At 31.3% G+C, this 16180-nt stretch overlaps 1 protein-coding gene across 3 annotated transcripts; it reads left to right on the plus strand.

Moving 5' to 3' along the window:
* The first annotated feature begins 2322 nt into the window (after window positions 1-2322).
* On the plus strand, window positions 2323-10645 carry LOC105119062 (dihydrolipoyllysine-residue succinyltransferase component of 2-oxoglutarate dehydrogenase complex 1, mitochondrial-like). 3 transcript variants are annotated; one of them, XM_011017160.1, is made up of 15 exons: window positions 2323-2487; window positions 2582-2666; window positions 2760-2825; window positions 2919-2982; window positions 3085-3112; window positions 3601-3671; window positions 4248-4322; window positions 4433-4488; window positions 4586-4630; window positions 4773-5045; window positions 5150-5244; window positions 5551-5641; window positions 5748-5858; window positions 9475-9669; window positions 10270-10645. In XM_011017160.1, the coding sequence occupies exons 2-15, from the start codon at window positions 2607-2609 to the stop codon at window positions 10459-10461; spliced, it is 1422 nt and encodes a 473-aa protein (XP_011015462.1). In that variant the 5' UTR covers window positions 2323-2487; window positions 2582-2606; the 3' UTR covers window positions 10462-10645. The 3 variants fall into 3 exon arrangements, with proteins under 3 accessions (XP_011015462.1, XP_011015463.1, XP_011015464.1); XM_011017161.1 differs by having other exon boundaries at window positions 2582-2662; window positions 2759-2825; XM_011017162.1 differs by lacking the exons at window positions 2323-2487; window positions 2582-2666; window positions 2760-2825; ... (1 more) ...; window positions 3085-3112; window positions 3601-3671 and adding an exon at window positions 3962-4004.
* The last annotated feature ends 5535 nt before the right edge of the window (window positions 10646-16180 follow it).

Genomic DNA, 16180 nt, shown 5'->3' on the forward strand with positions numbered 1-16180 from the left:
ATCATGAATGTCTGATGAGATTTACAAGTATTAGCATTAATCGAATAAGATGACTAATGTAATCATGTTAGCAATTGATAATCTGATTGGAACCCTCTTTGTATGTGGTTTCCAATTGAATAATAAGAGTTTATATTATACTTGTTTGACATACTATTAGTGGATCCTCTAACCTTGACATTTATTGTTATCATTATTTAATTCTTATGTTAATCTTCCATCTCAAAGTTCTCATCAACTTTTTCTTTTTCTTTTTTCTTCTTTATTATTACTACTACTATTTTTATTATTATTGTTACTATTGTTGTTGTTGGTGTATTATTGTTATCTATAATTTATACAATTAACTTTCCTGTGGTTTGATCCCAGTCTTGCCGGGTTATTTATTACTTCGACACCCCTGTACTTGGGAGAAGACATCTATTTTTTAGACGTGTCATTAACCACTAAGAGATTAATGTTTTTAATTTAAGATTTGACTGAAATTCAATTTAGTACCTAATATTTTAATTTGTTTTAATTGTACAAATAGTTGCCTTTCAACTTTTAATTTCATGCAATTTTACTCGTAATTTAACCCATGTCAGTTCTTGAAGTTTAATGCTTTTTTTAGATTGGTCCTTGGTTATTAATTCATGCATTTTGACTCTTAATGGATCTGCAAACTTTCAATTTATTCATTTTGACCTTTAATTAAACCCATATCGATCCTTAAAGTCTTTGCCTTTTACAATTTGGTTCCTAGTTTTGAATTTCTTTAATTAAGTCCCTAATTGCCCATCAAATGCAATTAAAACCCTGGTTTGACCAAATTAACTTATCAAAACTGCGATTGAACCATAGACTTTAATTTATTCTAATTAAAGCTCAAATTGAATTTAAAACTCATTTTTATTATAATTAACCCTTAATAAATTAAATTAAACTCTAAAAAAATTAAATAGAGTTCTTAAATATCTAATTTTTAATTTTTCTTCCCAAATTAAAATTTTCTTGTTAATAAAGCTTTTATCAATCAAAATTGAATGGCCAATTTTTCTTACCATTACTTGGCATAATAAATTTGTTGAATAAGGTATCAAGGTGTCAAACATCTTTTCCATAACAATATCCATTCATTTGCTAGCTATTTCACTTTTCAATTATTTTAGAGTTCTCATCATGCGCAGGCGTGTACACATATATATTGAGATTACTTTATGTCACGATGATCTAAAATGAATTACACATAATTTCCACCATTTCAATCAATAATAGATTATACATCAAATCCCTTCAATGTAGTCAATAATAATTCTTATATAGAAATTCTGCCAATGCAATAAATCATATCTCAAAATATATTTGGCATTATCGCCTATATGATTAACCACAAATTACATACCAATTTCTGAAGAAGCATGAAATAAAAAAAAATTCAATTTTATAAATTATTTTAAATAAAATAAATATCAATCAAAAGAACGAGGGACCAAAACTAATAGATGAAAAACTTGAAAAATAATGAAATTGAAAAAAATTCTAATTTAATACGTTATTTTAAATACAATAAAAAATAATAAAAAATAAGAACTAAATTTGATAGATAAAAGAGTTTTAATAAAAAAATAAAAAAATAAAAAACAAAGTTTATATAAATACCAAATTAAATCAAATTTAAAAGGATAAAATTAAAAATTAAAAACAAAAAAATATATAACAATCAAAATATTGAAAACCAAATCTAATATAATCAATAAATAACAAATTATTTCAGGGCCACTATAGACTTGCATGGTCATTAAATTTAGAGCTTGCAGGATTAGTCGAGGTGCACGAAAGCTGGTTTAGATACCCACATTAATTTAAAAAAACAAAAAATAAATTATTTTTGTAAATTCTAAAAAGTGTATTTCATCATAAATAAAAAGAAAAATACTTTTTGAAAACTAAATTAAATTTTTTTGACTTAAAATTATTTTTCTTTAATCAACTTTTATAATAGTAATTAAACAAGAAAAAAAATTTAGAAATCATCTTACATAAATCAAATAAACATAGTGTAAATAAAGTCATCCAAGAATGGAGGAACAAATACAGCCCTCCAAATTACAAAACCATTTGGCACCGCATTTGTCAAAAACTTAATTTTTATATTTAAAATTACTTTTGTTAATATTTTTAAATTATTTAATATATTGATGTAAAAAATAAATTATTTAAAAATAAAATAAAATATTATTTTTATATATTTTCAGATAAAAAACATACTATTATATTAAACATATTTGACTCGTATAATAATAATAATAATAATAATAATAATCATAAAAAGCAGCACGCGAGCAAATCCGAAATGGCGCAACGATTTTTATTTTCATTCAACTTTGCAGCAAAGGCCTCCTTTTATCCGGAGCCAAACCCTACGTAAAAAACACTATAGACACCCCTTTCTCTCCCGATTCAAAATCAAAGAGCCTCGCTCTCGCTGGCGAACACTCTGATCAGGTCTAAATTTACTAATAATCTTAATTAGGATTGTTTCTTTTCTTTTTTTAATTAACAGCTTCTTTTCTTATATATAAATTAAAAAAAAAAACAGATAGAGATAGAAAGAATCCTACAAGATGCTTGGTGTTATAAGAAGAAGAGTCGCTAGTGGAGGCTCGTCTTCTTCTTCTTCTTCGGTTAGAAAATTCATTTTTACTTCTATCTATCTATTTATTAACTAATTTATGTATGGAATTTATTTGTTCATTACTGATATTTGTGATGTTCAGATCTTGAAGCAGTCATTGCAAACTATTCGACCTGTGTCTTCGTCTACCTCCAGAGTCTCCGAGGAGGTTTTAATGGCTTTCATTTATTTATATATTTATTACTGTAGAAAATAGTTTATAATAATATGATTTCAATAATCCTATCTTGTCTGTCAACAGATTTTAATTCATCCCAGAGGATTTGGACATGTTCGGAAATTCAGTTGCCTTGCTCCTCTACGAGGTAATATTTAATACTGATTGCGCCATTATGTTCCTTTTATAAACATAATTATATTAGTCATAATCTGTCACTTATCATGTTTTTCCTTTTTGGTATTTGCAGGTAGGGCAATCAGTTCAAGAACCATGAGGTAAGTGACACCCATTCTATTTCCGTGATTTGAATTGAAGGGACTCTATTTGAATTAGTGCTTCTAGGATCAGAATTTAGACTGTAAAAGTGATAACTAGATGACTCAGTGAAACCTTTTTTAGGTTATTGTTTGATTGTGTTTGCATTTGATTGTCTATATCATGTCCTTTTCTGTAACTTTTATGAATCCTACTGTAATTTTTGTATCTCAAAGGTTGAAATACATGCTCCTGTTGTTGATACTCTTGCGCTTCAATGGGGTGGGTTAACTAATTTAACCTGTGGTGTAGAACAACAGTTTCCATCTTTCATCCACTGTTGAATTTCTAAACTGGAGATAACTGTCCTTTCTAATTCTCTAATGAAAATTTAGATTAGTTGAAAAAGGCTGAAGAACTTTCATGCTAATTAAAGTTGCTTATTATGTGCTGCTTGTAGTGCTTTCTCTCTATCACTGTTTTTTTTTTTTTTTTCCTTGTTATGCAGAGAAGGTGTTTCCAACATGGAGCTCACAGCTAGCAAGCTAATCTTGAGCAGGCCATTTTCTTCAGACAGTGGTGTGTTGTTCACTGGACTCTATGAATTTCCTTCATTTGTGTATTGCACATCACTCTTCTCCATGTCTGTGCTTTGTTCTGTGGTCTATTGGTGAAGGAGAAATGCATGGATCCTAGGTTCACACAGGATTTCTTAATCCTTTTGATTTTATAATTGTTAATTTCCATCACTTATCTAGGATGTTAGCATTCTAGCTCTTATCCCACTTAGCTTTGATGTTGCTTATATACAAAGAATGCAGTTTGAAGCTCTTCATATAGTTTTATCATGGGAAAACATAATTAATGGGAAATTTTGAATCGAGATGCTCTGTCATAGTTGGCAGACATGTGGTATGTTGGTTCAGATTGTGGTAGCCTTTGGAGCACCTATTTGGCTCGTCACCAAGTGTTGATTCTTACCACCATGGTTAAATACTTTGTTAAGTTGACATGGATGTAATGACATGGATGGTTTACTGTCAATTTAGTTTTATATCTTTTAAGAGGAACTTGCAGCTGTTTCTTATCGTGGTGATATTGTATATTAAATTTTTTCTATATCTTGATAAATGATAATTTTGTGTTCTGATTTAGGGGATTTGGTTGATGCCGTTGTTCCTTTTATGGGTGAATCCATCACTGATGGCACTCTGGCAAAATTCTTAAAGAGTATGTCTTACTAGTGATAATTTCTCATTTCTTCTGTTTGCAAACACATTTTCTGTCATTTATATAGTTGCAAGTTCCTAATTGTGTTGAATGCGATATTCTGAGAGCAGATCCTGGTGATAGAGTAGAAGTTGATGAGTCAATTGCTCAAATTGAGACAGATAAGGTGGTGTTGTCAACATGCTTTCCCACCCTTGTTTTCTGTCTAATGTAATAGAAAATTTGTTGTGTTTCTAATACTTGTAATGTCAATTTATGTTCAGGTGACAATTGATGTTGCTAGTCCTGAAGCAGGTGTGATAAAAGAGGTAATACATATACTGTTTTTTTAATGATATTTTAGGTTATACATATAACTTTTTTTTTAATGATAATTTTGTGTTCCTTTGGGGATGTTTGATGATTGAGGTTGTGGATTTTAATTCAACTTCCAAGCATGATTTCTAACAGCATATAGCCAAGGAAGGGGATACTGTAGAACCGGGTACCAAGATTGCTGTTATTTCAAAGTCCGGTGAAGGTGTAGCTCATGCTGCTCCCTCTGAGAATACATCAAAGAAAGCTGCTCCTAAGCAATCTGCTCCTGAAATGAATGATGAAGAAAAGAGAAAGCCTAAGGTTGAAGCTAGTCCTGTCCCAGTAAAGCCTAAAACTCCAGCACCACCACCTCCTAAACGCTCTGCTACAGAACCCCAGCTTCCTCCCAAGGAAAAGGAAAGAAGAGTAAGTATCTTTTCTCGTTCATCATTATGTGGTAGAGCAATGTTCCTTGTGTTTTATTCTCCATGTCTCAAGCAGTGTGGCTTGAAATGCTTCCTTGATTACAGGTTCCTATGACAAGGCTTCGAAAAAGGGTTGCAACCCGATTGAAGGACTCTCAGAACACGTTTGCTATGTTGACAACATTCAATGAAGTTGATATGTGAGTTCAGTTTGATTTTGATGACTCATTGCTTATAGCACTTTTCTCATAGCCCTAAAAGTTCCAACCTTTTGATAATAGTTGGTAGTCAATATCTTATTGGTTTGGTTTAGTCAACATAGACCATGTACTTCATGAGTTTTCCTTCCCTATTAAAGCTTCTGTACCTAAGAAAACTGAAAATGGTGCTTTGGAAGGGGTAGATCAGTTCCTGAGTTGTATCCAACAAAATAACGTTATCTTGAATTGTTTTTCCTACTTTTTTTCATGTTTATTGTCCCATCATTGATTTTCTGCTTATTGCAGGACTAATTTGATGAAACTTCGCTCTGAATACAAAGATGCTTTTGTTGAGAAACATGGAGTGAAATTGGGCCTTATGTCAGGATTTATAAAGGTACACAATGTGTTATCTGCAATGATACAAATAATTCGTGAAATATACCCTTGACCATTAAGACGTGTGGTATCCTTTTTCTTGTTTCCTCTGCACAATATCTCAGGCTGCTGTCAGCGGTCTCCAGAATCAGCCTATTATAAATGCAGTTATTGATGGGGATGATATCATATACAGAGACTATATAGACATTAGCATAGCTGTTGGCACTCCAAAGGTTTGTCTTTATCTCGTTAATTGACTGCCTTACTATTTGTGCACACTTATATGCAACCTTTGGTACTAATGGTAATGCACTGGACTTGCTTTCTTTATACGTTTCTGCTTTTTGTGGTGCTGACAATCAGTCTATTGGTTAGGCATCTTTCTCGAGTTTGCATTTTTAAAAGAATCTTCATGTGCATGCTTTTTTTATCCCAACTAAATTGTGGGACGCAATTATAGTTTGATTCTGGTTTTAAAACATGGTTTTATTTAAAGAATTGGAGCATTTATGTGTATGACGAGTTCATCAAAATAATGTTTTAATTATAATTTATTAGGTGGCTAGGGCCTAATATCATCTAATCTAAATTTCCCTTTATTCTAGTCTCTCTTAATGCAATTTTTCCCTTGCTATTGGTTATTCAGTGTAAGGATTATTTGTTAGGTGAAGAAATGACATATTTGACTTCTGTTTGTGATATGTGGGGGTGGGACGATTTGAACCTGGGTAGTCATAACATCTATAGCCTCAACCTAAGTCTTTAATTGGATCAATGCCTCATTAACATATTATACTATACTTTAAAAGGCATGGGAAAAATATTGTGCATGTACTGTGGACATAGACTTATTGCACTGTAGACCACACTGTAAACATAGAATATTTATATTGTGGATGACACTGTAGCACTTGGGGAGCATTGTCTTTTCTATTTTCTATGCCAAAAGCTACTAGGTTTGACTGCCAGGGGCATTGTTTCTTTTGTTTTTTATGCCAAAAGCTGCTGGGTCTAGTTTGTCTATTAGATCCAACGCTATTGGGTTTGGCTTGGAAGCCAAGCCCAAATCACTTCAACATGCATACGAATGCTCCTTTGGTAGTGGCGTAGGTCCCTAAAACTTTGAATTTTCAAAGAAAAGTGACTACAAGCCTCATATAAAGGAGAGACAATGATTAATGAAGAACATGGAGAGAAGATTATTGGGTCTGGCTCAGTAGTCAGATCCAATGTTTTTGGGTCTGGCTTTGGCAACCAGACCCGATGTTTTTGGGTCTGGCTTTGGCTTTGGCAACCAGACTCGATGTTTTTGGGTCTGGCTGCCCAAGAAATCTTGGGCCTGGCTCAACCTTCTTCTTTTTAAGATATTTTCAATTTTATTTTATTTTTCGTCTTGAAATCTCCTTTTATTTTTGTTTCATATGATGAAGAGGAAATGAATTGATGAGATTTTTTTTTATGTTGTACAAAAGTTGGGTAATGATATATATATATATATATATATATATATATATATATATATATTTCATTTAAGATTGGGTTGAATTTTTTTATCAAAGCATGTTTATTTTTTTGTTTCAAAAATGCTTTCAAAAAAAATTGATTTTTTTTTTAAATTTTTTTTAATTCAAATTAATATTTTTTGATGTTTTTGTATTATTTTGATGTGATGATATAAAAAATAAATTTTAAAAAATAAAAAAAATGTTATCACTATATATTTTTTTAAAATGTTTTAAAAAATAATCGTTGCGTAATAATATAATAACTAGCAAATTGCCTCGCACTTCGCAGTGGGTCATTAACAATTTTTTTTTTCAAATGTGAAAATGCTTGAGTTGTGTTAAAAGAACGGAATGTATTTGTACCATCGCTATCTTCAATTTTTTTTCTACAATAACACTATGAAGAGTGCGTAGTAGAGCATTGCCCAATACCCTAGTAACTAATTTCTTTCCTTTTAAATTTTTTCCTTTTAAGATATTTTTATTTTATTTTTTTTCCTTCTTTTATTTAATTTTTTTTTCATACTGTAAAAAGAATAAATTGATGAGACGTTTTGTATATTGTACAAAAGTTGGGTGATAAGTTTTTTCTCACTTGAGGTTATAAAAAAATAGATTTTAAAAAATATAATATTTTAAGATATTTTCAAATTTGTAGGATATTGGGTTCGGCTCTACAGTAGACCCAATGGCCTTGGATCTGGAACCTGACTCAATATCCTTGAGCTTGGCTGTGGAGCCAAACCCAATGAAGATACGCCAAAAGTTTCACAAAATCATGAAAATAAAGTGAAGCCCCCATTTTTGTATTGAGAAGCAAATCTATAAATGCGTGAACTTGTCATCAGAGAGATCAATGATGGCCGCACGTCTTGAGCCTTTGAGAAAACCCATGTTACATCACGAAAACTCTAAAAAACCATGCAATATCACTAAAGATCAAACCTGAAATTTTGTTCATGATCCAAATCCCAAGAACTTAAAATTGCATAAAATTGCAGCATAGATTATCAAATTAAAACCACACCAATCCATGACACGAAACAAGCAATTGAAATTTTCTCAAAGGCCCACCTCCCATTTGGCATCATCATTGGCTAACTTTAATTTACCCCCAAGATTTTTACCACAACAAAAAAAAGAAATACTGAACACACAAACAAGCATGCTTCCTATCTCCACCAATTATTAAAATAGACAAGGCAAAACAATGAAAAATCAAAACCAGGCTGTATGTGAACAGAAACAAGACAACAACTTCTAGCCTAAATTATTCTTAAACTCCAAGTTTGGAGCTTGAACTTAAGTATTTCCACCCAAAAACTCGAGCAATCAGCACAAGACCCTCACATGGATTCACACCTAGCCTTGAACCTCAGCAGACTCATCTCTGAATGTCAAACCTCAAGTGGAGTTTTTTTTTTTTGTATTTTAACGGGTATGAACACTTAGAGATACATGATAATAATCTTCATAAGGTTACAGTAATAACATTCATTACCATGCATCTTCAAGTACCTGACTAGTAAAGCATGGACATTTAGCAAACAAGCAAAGGATAAACGAAAGAAATGACACTTATGAGACTTTGACAAGTTAAGGATTTGGGACCCTTTTATTTGCTTTCTATCCCTTCAAAATCTCCACCAGTTCAGTAGCCAGACCCAAAGCCATTGAATCTGGCTGGGCGCCAAACCTAATGCTATTGGGTTTGGTATTGCCTCCAAATGCAAGGCTATTGGATTTGGCTTCTCAGCCAGACCCAAGGCACTCAAAATATTTGCTATACTTTACATATGTATTTTTAAAACTTTAAAATTAAAATTGTTATTGATCCACTGCAGAGCTTGGGCTAATATGATAGTATATTTGATTTCTTGTATACTACCTGCCTTTTCCATAGTAAATACTGCACCTGAGTTGCTGAGGACCACGAGACATAATATTCCAAGGGCACCAGTTATTGCTTTGATTGAGGCGTGTATTCTCTGCTCTGGAGGTGCCAGTCTTTACAAAGCTTCTGCCATGTTTAATCTCTGACTAACTGTATGCTTGAAGCATCTAGTTCAAACATTGTGATCAAATCAAAGTATTTGTTCTTTGGTTTAGTATTTCTCAATGTTAATCTATCTCTGCCATTTGGAATTTCATGAACGAATAAATAAGAGAAAAAAAATGCTGCAGTCCTGCATTCCTTGTTGGGTTTCACTTTCTTTCCACCTCTGTTACTTTGTTGAAGTTTCATTTAATCATGGAGGATCTCAAATGATAATCTTGTGAACTTTTTTTTATCATGATTCCTTCATGTTTCATCCCTATGATGGCTCATTCTTGTTTCTTCCAGGGCCTGGTAGTTCCGGTTATCCGTAATGCTGAAAAGATGAACTTTGCTGAGATAGAGAAGGAAATCAACACTCTTGCAAAGAAAGCAAATGATGGAACTATTTCAATTGATGAAATGGCTGGAGGTTCATTTACAATATCCAATGGAGGTGTTTATGGAAGCCTTTTGAGTACACCCATTATCAACCCCCCTCAGGTTTGGCATTCTAGTTTGATAAAAATTTAAATGACCTTCCATATATTTTCACATACACTTGTCTTTGCTGATCGAGACACAGCGCAAATTTACTAGTTAGCTGAGCTTGCAAACTCGTCTATTTAAATTAATGAGGGTGTGCATCTCTTTTGGGCCCTGTTGTTCTCCAACTTGATGTTCTAGGTCATGACTATCAGAACCGGACTGGCCTTTTGGATCCGAAAACTGTTAACCAGCCACTAAGCTGGTGTGGTTTTAATCTGGACCATTTAAGCAAAGAAAATTAGAAAAACCTGTTTTAACAGGTGTTTTTAGGGAATCTCTCGGGTTTTCCCTTGTTCAATGTGGGTTGACTGGCTCTCAAAGCCTATAAAATTTAGAAATATATGTGCTCATTGCTAATCCAGTCTGGCAATGATTTGAGTTTAGACAAACGAAATCTAGCTCTGCCTGAACGTCACTTGGTGATCTGGCTTACTTGTTTGGTCACTGCCTGGTCTGGTCCTGATTGTGCAGATACGGACAGCAACGCATTTTCTTGGATAAATGACTGCTGTTTTTTTTTTTTTATGGTTCTCATAACCAATAATTTTTTGGCAGTCGGCTATTTTGGGCATGCACTCGATTGTGAGTCGCCCAATGGTTGTTGGAGGCACTGTTGTTCCGAGGCCAATGATGTACATTGCTCTGACATACGACCATAGGCTGATTGATGGTAGAGAGGCAGTTTTTTTCTTGCGTCGAATCAAAGATGTTGTGGAGGATCCTCGCAGGCTGCTTCTGGATGTATAAAAATGGCATTAAATTTAACGAGTTTTCTGCCGCACTGCCATTGAACATGCTTTATTTGACATGAATAAATACTTTGAGATTGAAATTTTGCTGGTTTGGATTGTTAATTCACCCCATGAGTTTCACTTGCGGCTTGCCATAATTTAATCTAAAATGAGGGACAGTCTACATGTTCTTTATAAAATGTTCATCAAACTCTTTATTTATGTATGTCGAGATTTCAGATTCTGGTATAATGCACCTGTATTTGCTGTGTGAATTGTATTTGCTGTGTGAATCTATATATAGTTTTAAATTTCTTTGGTCCTCGTTAGATTTATGGACGTGGATTTTTTATTTTATTGGCACTTGATTTATGCTTCACTAAGTTATTGCCCGCCCTGCCTGTGGGATTAAATCTTTTTGATTAAATATATATATAAAATCAGAGGAAATTTTTTGATATTATTATTAAATCTAGTTAATTAGCTTAAATTTAAAAGCTTTTTACTTGATTTTTTTTCTAGCTTAGATTTTAAATTAAATTACTGAAGTTATTTTGACATGATCTTCATAACTTGTTAGGAATAAAAATAATCTAAATAATCAATAAGTACATGGATTGTTTAGCAAAAAAAATATGAAAATATCTTTTTTAAAATATTGAGGTAATGATATATTGTATCATCTTACATTTTGTGGTGTGATGCTGTGGTGTGATGCATTAAATCTTACATTTTGTGGTGTGATGCATTGAATCTTACATTTTGTGATGTGATGCTGTGGTGTGATGCATTGAATCTTACATTTTGTGATGTGATGCTGTGATGCATTGAATCTTACATTTTGTGATGTGATGCTGTGGTGTGATGCATTAAATTTGTGACCTGAATTATGAATTTTATAGGATTTAATAATTTTTTATAAATAATCTTTTATTTAATTATCTGATAACAAAAATAAAAAACTTGTAAAATTAAATATCAATCAAATGATGAGGTGTTTTTTTAGGCTGATGATTTTATAAAAATCAAATTAAAATAAATTATAAAGAATAATTAAATATAGAATAATAAATTAAAAAATAAATAAACAAAGAACACCAAAAAAACCAAAAAACATTAAAAACCTAGTTGGGGGTTTGGGGGTTGGGTGACTCAACATGTTTGGGTCTTTTAGAAAAACAAAATGTGTGGGCTTGAAGTAGACCAGCATGCTTAGGCTTATTTATTTTTTTTCTAAAGGGCATGTAACATGTAGTTTGCACCTTTTTTGTGAAAAGCACTTGATCATTTCTCCACCTAGAATTCAAATATTATTATGGTGGCTAAAACATCTTGGTCTAAAAATTCATTTTTCAATTCATTTTAATCCATGAAACAACTAAAAAAACACCATTATAACCTAAAAAACCTTAAAACGATTCAAAAATATATAATTAAATAGAGCAATTTCTCTCTCTGTAGACTCCAATCTCCTTTTTAAGGCAAGATCAAGGTTTAAAACCATTATTTTTGAACCCTCATATTGAATAAAACCTGTTAACACTATCAAAAAGTGGTCAAATTAATGATTTTCTCTCCATTTGCCGTTTTCAAGCGACATTTTCTCCCATCTCTTAAATCTAGGTACCAAAATGTAAAAAAAGAAACTTTTGGACCAAAATAAATTTTCAGGAATTTGAGACTAACCATGTTTTACATTTCAGTCTTATTTATTTTAATTTGATAGTTGTACCATGATTTGATAACTAATTTAATCTAATTAGGCTATAAAAGGGCTACATTGAAATGAAAATAATAATAATTAAGGGTATGACTATTTATATAAACAATAAAGCTTCATAGCAAACACCATATCATCATTTTTAAATGACTTTCATCCTCTCTCAACATCAGAGATTAATGAAAAAAGAGAAGAGCTTCATTGTTTATTTGAACAGTTGACAAAATTTATTTTTTACACTTAACTTATCTATGTATCTAACTTAATTTGTGGTTTTATTTTAAATTTTATTATAATGATAATATAAATAATAAAAAAGGAAAGAAAGAATAGAGAGTGGAATAAAGAGTAGAAAGAAAAAGAGGACAAATGTGATTAGAGACTATAGAAAGTTATATGGAAAAAAGAAAGAAAGAAATAAATAGAAAATAAAAAAAATGAAAAAAATTATGGGGAAGAGATCCTACACATTAAGTTAATTAGGAATCCATAATCAAGAAGAAAGAAAACATAATTGCATGACATTAATTTTTAATTTAATTTTTCCTATTTTGCATAGAATTCTAGACTATATAAATATATTAGACAATGAAGGAAGGACAGACATACAAATTAAAAAGAGACTTGTTAAAAATTTAGTCAAATAAAAGACCTAGTAAAGAGAGGACAAGAACACACACAAAAAAAAAAACCTAGCCCTCTAAAGTTGTTATGGACACCCTAGAAAATCAGCAGTATAATAATCTTTCTGCCTTTCGATCTCCCATCTTCAATGAAAAGAAATGAGTTATGAATAAGGTGGAGTGGTCCACGTTTGTCTACCACTGATCGGTGTATGCAAACAACACTTGTTACCTAGCTTGTCATCTCACATGTGTAGATCATGCGTTGAGACCTTTCTTATTTTTTTAATAACTTTCTTCCCAATCCAATAAACTATGGTAACTCTTAAAGGTAAATTTTGAACTCTTATATGTGATTTATTTATTTTCAAATAATTTTGTGATTTGTTTGTCAATTTTTGACTCACAAATGTCTATCTGTATGTTGTTTTGGATTAATTCACAATATACACATAATTTTCTTTTCATGTTTAATTATGCTTCTTTATATTAAATGAATTGGTTGAAAGATTAGTGATTATTTATGGTGGGTATGGTTGGTGAAATAATTAATTTATGGTGGATTAACTTAAATTGTGTAATGAAAAAAAATAAGTCAAAACTTGAGTCTCCATTTACTATCATTTTCAATCTTGCCCTATGATAAAAAAAACATGAGGATTAGACTCTTGTTTTAGGATTAAGACAACAATAACATCTAGGAGATGTGAATTAGGTGTTTTACTAACAATAACACAATTAATCAATAATATAATTAAAATGGTTAAAGTAAAGAGTATATGGATAGAAATTGCAAACTCGGTTTTTAAAGTGGTTCGACAAGCCTACTTCTATACCTAAGCACTAAACCGGTCTTGAGTATTGTATTATTTACTAATCCAATTTAAAGATTATAATTTCCTTGATGAATCCTCACTTAGCCCCTTTCCACCACTTAAAGAAATGTCATCTTCAAGATTTCTCACCTTGGTGATATACCTCACTAATGATTAAGAGTTTTTCACTTAAACTTTCAAAAGATTATAATTATTTGAAATGTAACAATGCTCTTTCAAAGAGTAGATAATATAATTGAAGTGTATATCTTTATAGCTAATTCTAACATTTAGAATGTATGAAGGTGTTTAAGTATAATGAGTGTGAGAATTTATACTCTCGTGCAATAATATAAAGATTTAAATACACAAATATAAGTATGGTTGATGATTTAAAGTTGTTTTTGCTCTTAAAATAGGTTGTATATGATATATATTTAAATTGTATATTTAACTCTATAATTAGAAAAGCCATATGCTCCTTTGAAATATGAAACAGTCGATCGGTTTAGATTGGGCAAGTTAATTGATCAACTGGTAATACGATCCAAAAAAGAATTGAATAAGAAAATTCAGGTTCTAGCATAATTATGCATACTATCAAGTTTTATATCAATAATCATAATTCTCAATCTAATTATTGGATTGAGCTGAAAATATACCTAGAGTTTCCTGACATAATTTTTTATATTGGGGTAAAATTTCAAGTTAATCGGAGTTTAGAAAGGTGATTAGTATTTAAAAGTGCATTTTTATCATGGTTTTATATCATCATTTTGCACTTGAAGTATCAATAACTCCTTAACTAAAGCATGATTTATAATAATATATATAATAATACAAGATACCTTTAATTTGTGGTAAATGTTCATTTTAAATGCAGGCCTATCACATAAATGAAAGGATTGATTGATGAATTTAAGAACTGAAATTGAAAGTATAAAGAGATGGCCAAACTTAGAAAAGAGATGTCGGTGCAATCCAAACCGGAACACTATTCGGTAATTGGGTCATATCTGCAGCTATAGATCTCAGATTTAGGTCTACTTTATATGGATGGAAAGGTAAGATATAGGCCTACAACTTTAATACGGAACCCAAATCTAAAAAAGCCATTTTCAAGTCCAAATTGTAGCAACAACAAAGAAGCCCGAATCTATCCTCCAGCCCGAGTACTGTTCAGTATTTTGGCCATATCTGGAGTTCTAGAAGTCCAAATGAGCTGAATGTTTTACACAAAAAAGCTAAGACAATTGCCTACAACTTTCATGTTTTTGAGTGCCTCCAATTTTGACGGTATCAATGACGTTTTGGGCAGACAAGAGAAGATAAGAATTGTCACCAACTCAAGAGTTGGCCACCCACTCATCAATTAGTTATCAAATCAATAGTTTCCAATTTTGGCCTGTAAAAGGAGGCATTTGCCATGCATTTAGGCATTTTGGTTTCCAGATCAACATCATGCTCTTGCTTTCTCTGTTTGTATTTTTTGTAATGTTTATGCTTTGCTTTCATTAATATCAAGTTTATGCTTTTCATTTCCTTTCCTTTACTTAGTTAACTCTTATCTTATTTATGTTCTTATTTTGTTTATTTATTTTTCTTTCTTTCATTATGTCTAGCTAAGTTTATTATGTTAAGGTGAAAAGTTTACACTAATGGTGTAAGAATAAGTATAGTGTAAACTTAATATGGACTTTCATGTTTAATACTAACTTGTTTTGTATTTGTTATCTTGTTCACTCTTTAATACTTTGCTTGTTAAATGACTAATCTTGATTTATGTTGTATAACACTTGGTATAACAAATGCTTGGCACTTTCATAGCCTATATTGTATGGTATAACCGACACCTGAGCTATGGAAGGACCTTGATTTGTTGTTAACATAAGTTATAATCATGAATGCTTGACGAAATTTACAAGTATTAGCATTAATTGAATAAGATGACTAATGTAATCATGTTAACAATCTATAATCCGATTGGAACTTCCTTTGTGTGTGGTTTCCAATTGAACAATAAGAGTTTATACTATACTTGTTTGACATACCATTAGTGGAACCTCTAACCTTGACATTTGTTATTATCATTGTTTAATCCTTACACTAATATTCCATCTTCAAGTTCTCATCTTCTTCTTCTTCTTCTTTTTCTTTATTATTGTTGTTATTATTATTATTATTATTATTATTACTACTACTACTACTACTACTACTACTACTACTACTACTACTATTATTGGTATTATTATTGCTACTATTATTATTGTTGTTATTATTACTATTGTTGTTGTTTATAATTATTGTTTATAGTTTGTACAATTAACCTCCCTGTGGTTCGACCCCGGTCTTGCCGGGTTATTTATTACTTCGACACTCCTACACTTGGGAGAAGACATCAATCTTTTGGTCGTGTCAAGTTTTTGGTGCCGTTGCCGGGCAGGTAAGTTTTGTATAAATTATAATATTTATTTTATTTTCTCTTTTCACTTTTCTTGTATATAACTTTGTTTCTTTTCTCTTGTTTCTTCTTCTTTTGTTTTCTTCTTCTTTTGCATTTAAGGGAATTTGAGGAGG

This window comes from Populus euphratica, unplaced genomic scaffold, assembly GCF_000495115.2.
Source record: "Populus euphratica unplaced genomic scaffold, PopEup_1.0 scaffold2471.1, whole genome shotgun sequence".
NCBI lineage: Eukaryota > Viridiplantae > Streptophyta > Magnoliopsida > Malpighiales > Salicaceae > Populus > Populus euphratica.